Genomic DNA, 15,486 nt, shown 5'->3' with positions numbered 1-15,486 from the left:
GAGTGCCTTGAAAGATTTTATGATCTAGAGATTCATGACACTTTTTGTCAAAACAGAGCCTGCTGTTTTATAATTTGTTAGTTTGACAGCATCCTTGGTCATTGTCAGTGACAAAACTCTGATTGTTTTTTATAGGTGTTTTAGAGAGATTTTGTGATGCTGCAAGTCCTCATACTTTTAAAAAATGTCAAATTTTGCCCATTAATGCATGGGTAATTTTTAATGGTAACGTTTGGAATTTTCAAGAGGGAGTTCACAGCTGAATTTGCACAGTCTGCATTTTTTTTCCATGGGAAGCAAGTAGTCTTAATCATTTACTCATGTTTATGAGATCGCATCCAAGTAGGAGCTAAGAAATTACTTGTACAAAATATGAGGCAATCCAATGGTCACTTCCAGGAATGACCAATTATGTTTGAATCACATGTCTTTTAAATAAAGTTGACAATTGATCTAGTTATAATCTTTCCCAAAAGGTGTGGAGTAATGGGAGATGAATGCAAATAAGCAGGACTTGATAATTTCTAATATAGAGAGTGTGCCACTTAAGCACACTGGAGAGGGCAGTTTATGTGTTGGTTTATTGATCATGATACTTGTGCCTGTATAACTAAGAGAGCTGAAAGCAAATATAAGTTTGAATTGAGTGACTACTTGGTTTAAAAGCAGTCATTCAGTTTACTCCAGATCTAGCTTGTCTTCCTAATTTCAAGGGTTATCATACCATGTTGCAGTTTTCCTGCAGGGTATGATATGAACTCAGTCTCAGGAGTTGAAAAGTAAGACCTTCTTTCTCTTCAGTTCATTTGTTTCAAGAGAGAGGGATGGGAATCATGCTTATTAATTTAGCAATTATGATGTGTGGGAATGTGGTCCCTCTCCCCTTCCTGTGCTCTGCACAGGCCCAGTGGAAGTCTGCACAGCAGTAAGCCAGTTATGCATAGTGGAAGCACAAGGCATAAATCTGCAATAATCATTATGTATGGAGGAAAAGCTTCTTGTGCAACATTTCTGCACAGCATTGGGCCACTACGCCAATGAATCACAAGGTCAAATTCTTGTAATTCATACTGACACAGCTGTGGATCGCAACTGTATATATAGTTTAAGGATTCACTGTGAATTGCTTTTGAAGCCAGGCTATTTATTGAATGTAAAAGCCTGATCAAATGTAATCTGTCTCTGTAAAAAACTTTTTGCCTTTTTGCAAATAATTAGAAAAATGTGAGTTTGAGTGAATATTTTCTCCTATTTTAATTACTTAAATTACATTAATGTACTATTGTGCCTGTTTATGAAATATAAAAACTTAGAGCCTGCTTTAGGTTCCTTGTCAAAGATGACTGCACAACAGAAAGTAAATATATCATGTTGGTGAACACTCAAATCTGTTTTGAACATTCTTTCTTCATAAGATAATAAAAAAACAATAATTCATATTTGTTGCCACCTAAAGTTAGGTTTGTGTGGACAGTATAATTTCTCAGATATTCCTTCCCAAAGCAAGAACTTTTAGCTTTCTTCTGTCTTTTTCTTTTCATTAAAGATACTGTATTCTTAGTTATGACAGACATGCATGCTGGTAGTTGTTCTTTGCCCTGGGGTTCATAAATGGTCCTAAAGGCCTTTTTCCAAATGTGATAGACATAGTTGAGCTCCAGTTAGGTCTGCCTCCAAGACTTAAATTCAGCCTGTATTTTAATTTTTTGCTCTATATTCAGTATGGCATTTGTTCACCAAAATCAGACATTCTTACCCTCCTTCCCTTGAGCATGATGAAGGTTTTGGTGCAGGGTGGTGGGGTTGGGTTGGCTGTCCATGTGGATTCAGCCCAAGCGTGCACCTACTGTGGGCTGCTTGCCTGCACAGGTGAGAGAAATAAGGGCCAGGCATCCACTGTGTGAGCAGCTCTGCTGCCTAACCTGAGTTTCCATCTCCTGCTGCCTGGGCATGTTGAGTTCCCACACTAACATTTATCTGTTTCATACACTTTTATCCTCAATAGCTTAAAAAGTTTGAGCGAACCCCTCATGGCGTCATTCTTCAGTGGATGAACAGAGCACCTGGGAACAAGGAAACCTTCATCTGTCGTGAGCAGCCGGGGCAGAGAACAACTGTTTGTGGCTGAACTCCCTGTAAGAACGCCCACCACCCAGCCACAGCTCCTCATGTGCACAAAGAATCAGGCAGCTTCACAGAGGAGATGCCTTGGGACAGCTGGGATTAGTCTGGCACAAAAGGATTCAGGATGCACACCCAGAATGCCAAATGGTGAGCAGGGTGTTGGTGAAGTCAGCCACAGCTAAGACTGTTATTAACTGCTCTAACCACGCCAAAACTAACCCTGGTTATAATTACCTGCTCAGGCTCTCCAGTTACCTCTGCTCTCAAAGAAGATCTGAGTCCCTGCAGTTTCTGGCTTTCTCATGCAGCACCCTGCTCAGGAGGGATTTACAGGGACTCAGCACCTTTTCAGGAGTTACCATAATCTTTTAGGCTCAGAGTTCTGCTGTGGACATTTGAATACTGTACCATTTATAGGTATTTGACTTCCTGTTTAAATAAAGATGAGCATGGTATATTAATCAATAATTGGGATTAACGTTAGCATGTGGAACTGTCTTCTAGCTGTCTTTGTAGCTTTTACTTGGAAAAGAGAGCGATCAAATGGGTTTTGATTAGTTCTCGTGGCATTATCTGATTCCTCTCCTACACTCCCACCAATATGCTCCTGTTACCAGGGATCTAGAGAGGCAAATCCTATCCTCTAAATGAGCAGGAGCAGGAAGCCCAGCTGGTCTTCAGCCTGCCTCTCAGTTACCAACCACTCTGGAGCACATGTGGGTAATTTCACATTGGCTTCTTCTGGTTGCAGCCTGGATTTGGTGGACCATGAACTTTCACTTACTTCCTTGCATTTTATGCCCAGTATTTTTTCTTGATGTTCTTTGTTTTACGTTACTGTCCCAAGATTTTTTGTTGTTGTTGTTGCTTTGATCTGTAGAATTACATTAATGCAATAAAATAGCAAACACCACAGCAAAGGAAACTGTAGGGGGATAGAACATAAGTAAATAAAGGTAGTATAGAAAGTAATCTTACCCCTAAAGAGTTGCAGCTGAGCCAGTTATTAAGGATTAGGAGCAGGCCTGATGTTAACAAGCCACACCTGTAACCAATCAGAAGAGTGTTATAGAGCAGGCCTGATGTTAACAAGCCACACCTGTAACCAATCAGAAGAGTGTTATAAAAGAGTGGATTGGCTGGTTGAGGGGAACTGGAGTCAGTGCCTAGAGGAGTTGTCTGCAAGAACCATTGAGGAGGTACAAAACTCTAGCCATACATATCCCTTACAATGTAATGACAATAGAACTCATGCACTATAATGACAACAAATGGTGACCCTGATGTAATTTGGGAAAGGAGACTTAAATACTAAACTGTATGACTCCGTGGATTGGGGAGATAAAGGACTTGACTACTAAACTGTATAGCCCTGTGGATTTGGGGAAACAGGACTCACCTATATAACCCCCTGGATTCGGGGAAAAGGACTTGAATACTAAACTACAGGCAACATATATCAATTGCAGCTATTAATGTTTGTTAAATGTGAGTATAAAAGATTTTGAAGATAAGTACTTTGTAAACTGAGAAAATCTGCAAAACTGAACCAACACTCAAGAAATATATATATTCATGCTATAATATGTTGCCTGAACATTTATATAACTCTTAGTTCTAAATGAAATATATGCATGTATCATAATGTTAATTTATTTGAACATGTCCTTCTAGAAATGCTGCAAGTCTGTAATTAAAAGAAAAAGGGGGAATTGTAGGGGGATAGGACATAAATAAATAAAGGTAGTATAGAAAGTAATCTTGCCCCCTAAAGAGTTGCAGCTGAGCCAATTATTAAGGATTAGGAGCAGGCCTGATTTTAGCAGGCCACAGCTGTAGCCAATCAGAGGAGTGTTATAAAAGAGTGGATTGGTTGACTGAAGGGAACTGGAGTCAGTTGCTGCTGTGAGGGCAAGGAGGAGTCAGTGTCTGGAGGAGCTGCCTACAAGAAACCTCAAGGAGGTATGAAATTCTAGCAATATGGAACCCTTGCAATGTAATGACAATAGAACTCATGCACTATAATGACAACAGGAAACAAAAACAGCATGACAGAGATACCGTAGTCATAGAAAATAATTATGACATTTGCAGACAGCCATTCTACCAAGTAAAGGCTAACTTGTTGCTACATAAAATAAATACTTATAGCTGTTTTATTTTACTAGTATTATAAAGACACACTTATAGACAATTCCTCATATGTATTACATTTATCTGAAAAACTTGGGTGAAAATGCAATGAACTATTTTTACTGGCATACAGACATTGGAGTAGATCTACCTGGGCACACTGTGCACCTGGAATCTCCACTAAATGGAACATTACTGCTTAGCAGTCTTGTTTGGGCAGAGTATCTTTCTTCAGATTAGTTCTTGGGCCTAATCTAAAGTACCTTGACATTACTGGGGGAGCCTTTATTGACAGCAGTGCCAAATGTGTTTTGGTCCATGCTTTCTAGATTCTAGTGCTGTAACATTTCAAGATATTGCTGTATGCATGGCTCTTCGCTCTGCTCAACTTCTGCAGCTTGCAGAGCAATGGAAGACTGCATGTGTCTGCACCTAGTTTAAATTGCTGTTAGGATAGTTATTCCCCAATACACTGGACTGAGAACACAAATGCCCAGGGAGGTTGAAGGATATGGTCTTTACTTAACCTGCGCATTATTATGAAAGGGCAGATTAACCTTTTTTCAGAGAATAGTCTTTCTGTGGTTTGTGATTTAGTAGAAATCCAAAACATGGCTGGAAAATAAATTTTTAACATGACCAAACAAAACCACCAACCCAACCAAAAAACAAAACCAAAAACCAGCCAAAGAAACAAAAAACCCAGGCCCTACCGCAACCTAGCCAGAAGAATCTTCTCAGAAATAGTTGTTTTAGTTATTGTTTTAAAATTATTCATTCTCTTATATCCATTTTGATACAGAGATTTTCTCTTTTTAATGAATCCCTTACTTTGAGCTCCACTGAGTCCTTTCAGCCTTAGAAAAGGAAATCATTGTGCTTGTGCATGTAAATAATACTGGAAAAATAATGTACTTTTCATAAACCAGTTTAGATCTTTAATCTTGGGAGCATAAACATATGAACCTGTATGACATCCCTTGTTTAATGTTTGTCCTGTCTTAGCCTGCTTTGCATTGAGGTAGTGTTTTTCATTACAGCTTAAGCATGTAATTGTTCTGCAAATCTTTTAGGAGTCCAGATGTGCTCACAATTAAAGGCCACCTCTTACTACTTGTGTTATCATAATGCACAGAGAGGTCACTGCTCTGTTGTGCAAGATCACACTCAAACATGTCATGACCAGCAGACCCTGCTCCCCAGGCTTCCCTCTATTAAGGGACAATAATGTATCAGACCTAAATTTAGTTAACAATAGCAGCTGCTAGAGTGAAGGCTCAAACCAACTGGGTCAAAGGGTTCCTTTCTTTGCCTCACTTCCCCTCTTCCTGGAGCTCACCTGATGTTGTGTTGAGCTAATTCAATTTGCTGAGGTAGCAGAACATTCTCTTCACAACAAGGTGGATGGCTTTCCGCTGTGCTGGGGACCTGAATTAGCTCAGGAGAGGATCAAAACCATGCCAGAGCTGGTGCAAGGGGGAGGGAAGGACTGCACTGCTAGGGCAGGAAAGGAGAGGAAAGCAGGTCTGGGACCATGCCAGGGCTGATGTCCTTTACAGGTGATAAATTCTCTTGGCATCGGGATGCACCTGCACTGGCAGTGTGCGGGTTTAGCTTTGTGTGCCTGTCCTCCTTGCTCTGGCACCTGCCTGGCATCTCAGTAAAGACAACTTCCTGAGGAAGGAAACTTCCCTCAGCCTGAAGGAAATTTCCTCAGCAAAAGAAAATAAAAAAGCTAGTTTAACACCCAACCCACCATCTTGCTGTTATTCTGACAGCATGGCTGTGCCAGCTTGGGGGTCAGCACATATGGCTGTGGGCAGATAATACTCAGGCTGTTTAAAAGCATTGCAATTAATTTAAAATCAATACATCTAAATTTGCGTGACTGCTGCTGCAGTCAATGGAGTTGGCAGACTCAGATCAGTGGCCTTTTGAGATTCTTGAATGATCGCCATGGCTCTCAGCTACTGGTCCAGAATTGCAGGGTTCCCTTGCTCTGGGGTGACACCTGCCAGCCCACCCTGAGGGTGTACCTGGGATGGGCTGGCTCTGCCCAGCATCCCTGGGCTCCCCCATTCCCCCAGGGACCAGGCCCCGTGTCAGCCCCTGAAGCCCCGGCCCCAGGAGTGTAACATCAGGGCCACTCTCCATCCCTGGGCAACATCCCAACCTTTGCCTCTCTGTCCCCAGCAAGGTGCTGGATGATGGCCCTGGCTGCCCTGCTGTTGGCTGGGGGTGGGATGGGCTCTGCCCTGGGAACACCCTACCATGGTACTTGAAAAAAATGAGAGCAAGCTCCCAGACTAAAGTGATTTCAGCTTTTATGATAAGAAAAAGAAAGGCCTAAAGCATGGGGGCCTGCAGGCCGAGCAGGAGCATTCCTGTTGAGGATGCTGCAGCACTGGTGCTGGGTCTTTTCAGTAGCGTAGTCCCCGATGTTCCAGATGGAGCAGCACAGATTCAGTGGGTCAGAAGCCCCTTTTTATCCTGTGTTTTTGTCCCTTTGGATTGGTTTCTTTTTGGAGCCTTCATTTGCATGAAGGTTTAAGGTGCTTGATTGGCCCATTATGTTCTGTCCAGGCTGGCTCGTTTTTGCCTGGGGGATGCCTCACTTTGCTTAGATGTGTTATGCTTATAACTACCCTTTTAACCCCTTTTACAATATAATAACCAAACTAACAGTACATGCTTAACCATCTATCAACTATTTTACAGCAGTTTCTAACCTATTTTTGACAGTACCTAAACACTGCTAGTCCAGGGTGAACATCTGGTACTCCCAGCAACAGAGAAGGTGTCACTGGGAACCTGTGTTTAGGGAATGGGACCAAGCCCCATGTCCCCCATAACAGGGGATTGAGTGCACAATGGGGGAGCTCAGCAGGGGCTGGCCCTCATCAGGTTGATCTGAATTTGGGGCTGTGGAGCTCTGCTCAGGCCTTCCCCTGCACCCAGAAGGGCAAGGAGCAGACTTGTTGGTGTTCCAGAGTGGTTTAAATCCTTGGAGGATAAAGCCTGAAGCTGACTGGGCTGCCTGCGGTGTTGGTGCATGCTAGCAAGTCAAGACAAAGCGTTGTCTTGCCCACAGCATTTACCTTCTTAGCAGTTATTGCAGGTGGAAATGATGCACTGGATTAACATCCCCAGGATTTCTCCTGATGGTAGATCCCAGCTAATTATGGTCTTCCCAGGGAATGTTTCCCTCTCCTTCAGAAAAGAAGGGATTAGATATATCTCCAACTGTTTGGAACAAGCCTGTGTTTTAGAAAACATCCTTAATTTTTGTTCCCTTACTGTGAGGAGGTTTGCTCTTGCTTGCATGGAGAAAGGGATCTGCTTGTTCCTGTGCACCAGTGTCAGTGCCTGTACCCAGGGGTGCTGCTCAGTCAAGAAGAGGAGGGTGGGAATTTATGGGAGGCAAAGGACTGGGACTCTAGGTATGTACCAAAAGGTTAGTGAGCAGTGCATCCAAATAACAGTTCAGCAACACACTTTCTCAGGCTGGTGATTGAAATGGTCAAATCCAGCCCCAGTTAATTTCTGTCTCCACAGTGGGCACTGTTGCTTCTCAGTCTGTAAGGAGCTCAAAGCAGATGGGCTCTCTCCTGGATTGCTGGATAAGCAATTTCTTTTTATGGAACTACTGGGAGATGAAATGTTCAGGTATTTGGGAATGCCATGGAAACCAGGGGTGTTAGAGGTAGAGACTTTTATGGGAGATGTTTATGCAAACTGAACACCTGACTGTTCTGAAGATCTTTACAAAGATTGAAGATTGTGTAATCTGCACTACTGCTTCTGCACCTTTTGTCTTTTTCTCCTAATCTTGATTTTATATCTTCTTACACACTGATCTACAGGCTCAGAGCGATAAGTCACTCCCTCTGTGGTATGCAATCTTCTTTCCTTCTGTTTCCCTCTAAAACCCTTTGCACATCTTTTTCATGCAATCCTCTTCAGACATCCTGCATCAGGCCATTTTACCCTCACACTGTTGCACTGCCTGCTACATGTGTATGTTAAAATTTAGTTTTCTTCAAATTTCAGACAGCACATTTGTTTAGTAATAATCAGGAAATAACTAATAGATAACACAGTTGAACAAATCACTGAATAGCTTTGCTAATACTTTGCCAACTCACTGTCTTTAAAGAAATACAAAAAAGTGCAAGCTTTACCTACTTAACAAGGTTTTTATTGTTACTTTGTGCTCACTCTCTCCTAATGTTGTGTATGATGATCACACAAACATAGTTTAATAAACTCTAATATATTATTTTCCTTTTTAGATTTCAATTTTCTAGCAATGTATTTATAGATCCATGTTACCCTTTAGCATTCCTTATCTTTTCTATCCTGGCCTAGCTTTTACATCTCTTCCTGTTAATCTCCACAGCTCAAATTTGCCTAGTCTGAAACCCATCGTTGTGCATCGTTTAATGAGACATTTCTCCAGTCGTCATTACTGCAGATCAATAGAAGCAAATCCCTGTCTCCTGACTGGTTTAGCTAAGGATCTCATGCATGACTGTCTTTCCAATTTGATCCAGTTTAACAGTCTGTTTCTCCCCCCCCTCCCCGACCCCACTTTTTTAATCTGCAGAGATAGATATAAATCTTGAGCCAGACTCCAGGGGGTTTCTCTTGTATGGCCTTCCCTCTGTTTGTGCACAGCACTCCCTGATCGACTGGCTGCTATTGCCAGACAAACAGCTGTCTTAGCAGTTGCACTAACAAATGAAAGGGGAAGGAGGGAGGCTGGGGCAGTGGAGGCAACCTTTTTGCCCTAAGGGTCCTTGTTCATTTACTTCACTAAGAAATTCAAAATCTAATGGGGGCCCATTGCTGGAGGGAAAATGAGAATAATCTATGATCTTTGGAAAAGAGTGAAAAATCCATTTTCACTCTTCACATCAGCATATCTTTTCACGATGACCTCCCCAAGACAAAGATAGAAACTGATAAGTAAAAGCTGAGGTTTTCCTTTTCCTTGCTCTGCCCTGTAGGCTGGTTGAGGGATTGACAGTCTCTCCTTTCTCACCTCTCCCAACTTTCCTTCTCATCAAGATAGGACTCGGGAACTGTGGTCTAACTTCAAAGAATTTTTTGTGCTGTGTGACAGGACGCAAACAGTCCAGTTTAGACACAAACATCTGTGGGCTTTTGGGTGTTCCTGCCTGCCTCCTCAGCCATCTCGTGTCCTGTTTTGTTGTTTTTGTTGTCCTGCCGATTCCTGCTGTGTGTTGTTGTTTTGTGAAGCCGTGCACAGATGTGTTCGAGAGGCAGCACACAGACAATTGTTTCATTTGATGAGATTTTAGGCGCCTGACTCAAACGTGGGAGGAGATTAAAATTAGATGGCTGGAGTGGATATTACGTTGAGATTTTTGGCCAAACTTTGTGATGAAGATTGCTGTCACAAGGGCAGGAATGATGACACAACTCCAGGTCTGGATCAGCTGGGAGTTGACCATTTGAGAGCTTTTGTCCTCTACTATTAAAATAAGCTGAAGTTGCCATCAGTTTATGTTAATGTGTTGATCTGTAACCTTTTGGCAGCCCAGAAGGTGTTTCCCAGCTGATCTTTCTGGCTGTATGTGCAACAGCCTGTGGCTGTGCACTGGGGTGAATGGTAGAGGCTGCCAACCCACCTTGAGCCAATAATTTTAATCTTCTGCTGTAAGTGCAGCAAAGCACTAAAGCTCTGTGTCTTTGATCCTGGGTCTGCTTATATTATACTATTCATGTGTACAAATGCACCGCCTTGTGCATGTCCATGTACGGGAAAGTTTTGATTTTATGGATTATGATGATTTCAGGTATAAAGAAGCTGTAATTCACTTTACTGGCAGTAACAATGTACATGTCTCTCCTCAAGGTATGATAGCCCTTACTCATTGCTATCAGGGCTGATCCTTTGCAAATAGTTCTGTTTTTCTTACAAGAAACTCAGAAGAACTTGAAAGATGAATCCATAGTTTGCAAAGAGCTCTGATATGTACTTCTGTCCGGGTAGGGAATTGTGATCAAGTTTTCTCTATTTTTCTCTTAATTCTCAGTCTTCTCCCTTGCGGATATACTGGTCTGTACTTGTGCTGCTCTTTGCAATAAAGGAAATTATATTCTGTAAGAAGATATGTAATATAAAGGACTAGGTTATTAATGATATCTCACAAAATGTGGATCCCTAGAACCACATCAGTGTGCAGTGTGATGGAAGTGATGTACTTAAAAATTACACTTAATGTTTTGTTATTTACAGATATTGCAAACAGTCCTTTTAAAGTTCAGCTTCTAAAACCCATACAATGCTCTCTTCTTGTAGAATTCCTGAAATTCAGGTTAAAAATCTAAAGACTCAGGTGACTGTTACTGCTTGTTCTCCCAGTGTGTTCAAAGGAAGGTAAGCAAGGAAGGAGATATTGCAGTGCCTTTTTTTTTTTTTTTTTTCCTTTGAAAGTCTTGGTTTATGGGATGTTACAGTGACACCTGGTGGAAAACGGTGCTGGAAGCTGAAGAAAAATTTCTGCACCATTTGAGTAGTTCATTTGAATCGTATCTTTAATATTAGTGTTTTATTAACTAACTGTAATGGTTAGAGCCCATTTGTGCAAGACACGTGTGCACTACCCCTATATGAGTGTGCAAAGACACACTCTCATAGACTGACAAGACTGACAAGAATTATCCTCATCAGTAACAGCCAAGCTTTCAGGTTACAAAGGGTTCATTATGTGTGCTTGATAGTAACCACATTTCCTTGTCTGACAAGCCAAATGTTTTGTTATTTTTAAGGTGCTGTGAACTTTTTCTTCAGACGAAGATGCACCTTGATCATATTCCTGACCAGGAGTTAATGTGGTTCTTAACCTGGTGGAGTCACCATCCCTGGAAGCATTCAAGAAACCTATGGACATGGCATTTAGTGCTATGGTTTAGTTGGCATGGTGGTGTGCAGCCAAAGGTTGGACTCAGTGATCTTGGAAGTCTTTTCCAACTATAATGATTCTATGATTCTGTATTTCTCATCTCCCAGTGCTTCTCCCTTTCCATCCTGAAAAAACACCCTAGATATCCTTACAATCAAACAGTTCCTTTAAAAAATCCAAAACTAATTTAAAAAAAATGTTGACTGTTTAAATCCTATTAAAAGATTTTTTTAAAAAGTTTGAACTTAGGCATATTCTTTTACCTGTGCTATGTCTAAGTTAGTAATTTAATACCATGCCAGACAGCACTCTTAATCCTGAGTGACCGCATAGATCAATTGTTGAACTCTGTCTGATTTTGATCCACATCAACACAAACACAAATAATATCCAGGAGCAGTTTGGGATATAGTAACTCTAAGAGCCACTGACCATAGGTATTTCAGCTATGCCTATCCTCTCTTGGATGAATAAGAGATTTTTAAAGTGTGGATGTGGGTACATTGTTCCCATGCCACTTGCTGGGGTATTGATGTGGCTATATTGAATTTACTATTATAGACCTAAAAGTCCTAGAGACCAAATCCTGAAGGTCCTACATGTCCTAACTGTCCAAAGCCAAAGTTCTTTGCTTCAGGAAGGAATTGCAGCCTCCATTTGCCTGTCACCAGCTTCCTCTTCAGTGTTGCTGGTCACGTGAGCTCTGATGAAACTTCAGCCAAGATGAGCTGGATTAACAGAGACCTACTATTTAAGCAGTCAGACTAAACTGGCTTATTTTGGCTGGATCTGAGGAGCTCCTTCTTGAGCAGCTTTGCTCATGGGCTGGAGTGGGGGCAGCATCCTTCTTGAGTGGAGAAGTGACAAGCAAATTGGGCAGTAATTCCTCCACACCTGCATAGCTGAAAGCAAACCTCACCCTAGGTGAGCCTTACTCTCATCTGGAAGCTGCCTTGAGTAATAAAGACTGAGACAGTGCACAAGGAGACCCCCCAGGGCAACTGGAAAAAAAGGAAAGGAAGAATCCTGGTCCTAAAAGCCTTTCCTTCCTTGGACCACATTGAGCCACGTCCATTGTCTGTTTCCATCCTGGCTTTTCCTTTCCTCCTGCCTTAGGAAAGGAAAAGCCTTTCTTTACTCCTTTCACTGCATGGGCAGGACAGCACAGGGGATTCTACTACAGCCTGAGCCAGAAAAAACAGCATTAGGTTAATGCCAAACAATTCAATTCACCTCTGCTGTTGCTGGGTTAGTGTTAACCAGGTTCCCAGCCTGTTGTATTGCATGACTGCAGAAATGTTTCCTTGGCAAGTCAGCAGGGCTTGGAAAGGTATGGTGGGAAAGCGGGTACCATTTCTAAGCAGCAATAATAGATGTGCCAGCCTCAACTGATCACCAAATTCTGTGTTATTTATAAAGTAGCACATTTGATTTATAATGAGTAATACACATGCACAAAATGGCATAGCATTTATTTATGTATACATCTATATGTGTGTGTGTGTGTAAGCTGGATTGATCTTCTACTGCAGAATTACTCTGTGGATATCTCTGCTGGTACAGCACAGATGTGCCACAGACCAGAGCCTGGGTGTGTCTTAAGCTTGACTTTTCATGGACCTCTTTAATGTGAGTCTTCAACTTTCAGCTTCAACCATTCTTTAAATCAGACACATGATTTATCTATCAGCTTCATTTTTCTTCCACGATATAGATGCAAACTTACTTGTACAATTGTGCCTCCTCATCTAGAGAGCCCCTAGCAAATTGGCTCTGGTTAGTTTGTGTCTAGATTGCATCTGAAGGCAGACACTGGTCTGTTCTTCATGATATTCTGGTGTGAAAACAGAACATTTGGAAAGAGTCATTAAAAAAAAGATTAATTAAATTCTTTTCCATGTCTGATATGACGAATTGTGTTCTAACAATGTTATTCATCATCAACAACAAATTTTCTTAGCTGCATCTACATACAAATACTTAGAAATAACTTTATCTAGTCAAAATTAACATTAGGCTGTTTTTTCCCACTGTTTCCCTGTTTCCACGTGGCTCGGAGCACCTGGTTAAGCATTGCCCTTGGTTTCCTTTTTACGTTAATGATATTTGTGTAAGTCGACACACTGACTTTCATTTGTCAGCTCTTTTGTTTCAGTGGCTTAATAAGAAACTATGGAATAGAGGTTGCGTAACCTCAAGACAAGTGCTCCAGGAAGCAGAGAAGTTGTTGAAGGAGCGGAGTGTAAACTAGGATTTGGAAAATATTATTATGATCTGACATACAGAAATTTCACGGTTGTATCTCCGTCACCTAAACTAGAAGGAGTTTGTATGGCCAAGTCAAGGGAAGAGGCAGGTTACCAGATGAAATTGTTTAAGTTATGAAGAACGCTTGCCTGTGGGTTTTCCCCCTAAAAAGGCTTGTTGCTCTTTGCTGTCTATGGATCTCTGCAGTGTACTGTGCTTTCTCAAGGAACTGTCAAAACTTATGTACAAGTAACCTGGTAAGTTTTCAAAACTTGTTCCTAATCTTTTGAAATACAGATTGTTGTTAGCACTGTAAGAACTTCATGTTGCTTATCAGTGTTTTCAAAATTTCTCAAAAGAATATTTTTTTATTAAGAGCAGAGTTCAAGAATTAACGTTTAACATTTGGATTTGTGATATCTGGTAAGGAACAAGTCCCACTACTTTGATTGCATGCAATTACTATAAATGCTAAAGACCCTGGATGGTGGGGAAGATAAACTTTTATTCTTTCAGTTTATTCATTTTACTTATTCATTTCAGTCTAGTCCACGGCTTTTGTTATATAATTGAGGAAAACTGTAAAGTCACAAGAAATTTTCTTTCTGTGACACACAGTACTATCCTGAACCGAGCTGCAGCTTAATTTTCAAGTTAGCTGGTTTAAACTGTGGGTAATTCTGTAAGTATTAAAATTAGTGATCAGATCCTTAGTTTTATAATTTCTTAATATTCCTTGGAATACTGTGTAATACATTCTACAACTGCAAGACAAAGATAAGGAAAACCTCTGAAATCTAGATAATTATACTGCCTTCAGGAGTTGCCTCCTTGCCTCTATTTGCCAGAAATGTGTGGATGTGTTTTAGAGCACTGTGTATCTTTGCTTTGCAAAAAGGACATTTTGTGTCTTGGTGCTAATTGTGGAAACCTGCTGCAGAGAACTATCACCTGCTCTATTTTATTTCATACACTTCTCTGACAGTTTCTTTAAAACTATTTGGAGCTCTTTCACCAGTGAAAGAGTTAATTGCCTTCCCTGATGGAAACCTATCATGCAATGATAACTTTAATGGGGATCCTTTGATTTGAGTTCAAATTAATTCAGAATAAGAAATAAGCTGCTCTTCCTTTCAGCTTTGAAAGACAGGAAAATCACATTTATGTTCAGTGAACATATTGATTCAGGTGTGAAAAATGTAATCTTTGAGTCTGAGAGTTGTAAATCTTATTTTTCTCCTCTGATCTACTTGTTGTGTTCGATTTTCTTATTTTGTGACAGCTTTGGTTCTCACTATTGTTGCGGTGTACTTAGTGTGCTGGAAATGTCTTCCTGAGAAGACATTGCTTTGTTAAGGCTGCTCTTACCTGGTTTCCAGTCAAAAATTTAAGAGCTGCTATTCAGCTTCTCTAAGGTTGTTGCATACATCCTCAAATCATTTGCACTTGAGTGACGGTGATGGTTTTGCACACTGTGAATGATGTGAAAAAGCTGGCAGGTTCACTGGAGAGCACTTTTGGCAGGAGAGGAAGGGTGGTGGCGATCGCCATATGGCTGCGTAAAACCCCTTCAGAAGGTGGCCAAACAAAAGGCATTTAGCTGGAAGGGAAGGTCTTTCCGCTCCCAGGAGGTCAAAGCCACTTGGCTTTGTCATTTAAGCCCAACATATTTGTGAAGGATTTGTTATTGACTCAGTGAACCTGAATGGGGAGGTAAGAGCCAAATTCCTACCTCAGACGCTTTGACAAACACCAACTAATTCCACCAATGTCTTTGTTTGATGGTATCTCGGAAATCAAGTGAGAAGCTACTTCTCAACAGTAAATTTCTCCAGATGAGGAAACATCAGCCAAAGAAAATTCAGGTTACAACAAGCCAATGACTTAGTGTGTTTTAATCAAAGAATTTTGGGGAAATATTTTGATACTTTAAAAAAATTATATGTTTTCCTACAGGAAGGAGAACTTGGAATTACTAACCTTTGCAATGTTAGTGACATCACTGGAGCAGTGAGTAATGGTTTACTTTGTTAATTATTGACATTTTATG

At 41.0% G+C, this 15,486-nt stretch overlaps 1 protein-coding gene across 1 annotated transcript in view; it reads left to right on the top strand.

Moving 5' to 3' along the window:
- Positions 1 to 13,407: 13,407 nt before the first annotated feature.
- ROS1 (ROS proto-oncogene 1, receptor tyrosine kinase) overlaps positions 13,408 to 15,486 on the top strand; it is a 67,329-nt gene continuing 65,250 nt past the window's right edge. Inside the window, exons 1-2 of the mRNA XM_063151060.1 lie at positions 13,408 to 13,693; positions 15,393 to 15,446. Coding sequence (XP_063007130.1) covers positions 13,571 to 13,693; positions 15,393 to 15,446 — 177 coding nt within the window. The 5' untranslated portion in view covers positions 13,408 to 13,570. The remainder of the gene's footprint in view (positions 13,694 to 15,392; positions 15,447 to 15,486) is intronic.

The sequence above is a fragment of the Melospiza melodia genome, chromosome 3, assembly GCF_035770615.1.
Source record: "Melospiza melodia melodia isolate bMelMel2 chromosome 3, bMelMel2.pri, whole genome shotgun sequence".
NCBI lineage: Eukaryota > Metazoa > Chordata > Aves > Passeriformes > Passerellidae > Melospiza > Melospiza melodia.
This window is presented reverse-complemented; position numbering and strand designations above follow the sequence as displayed.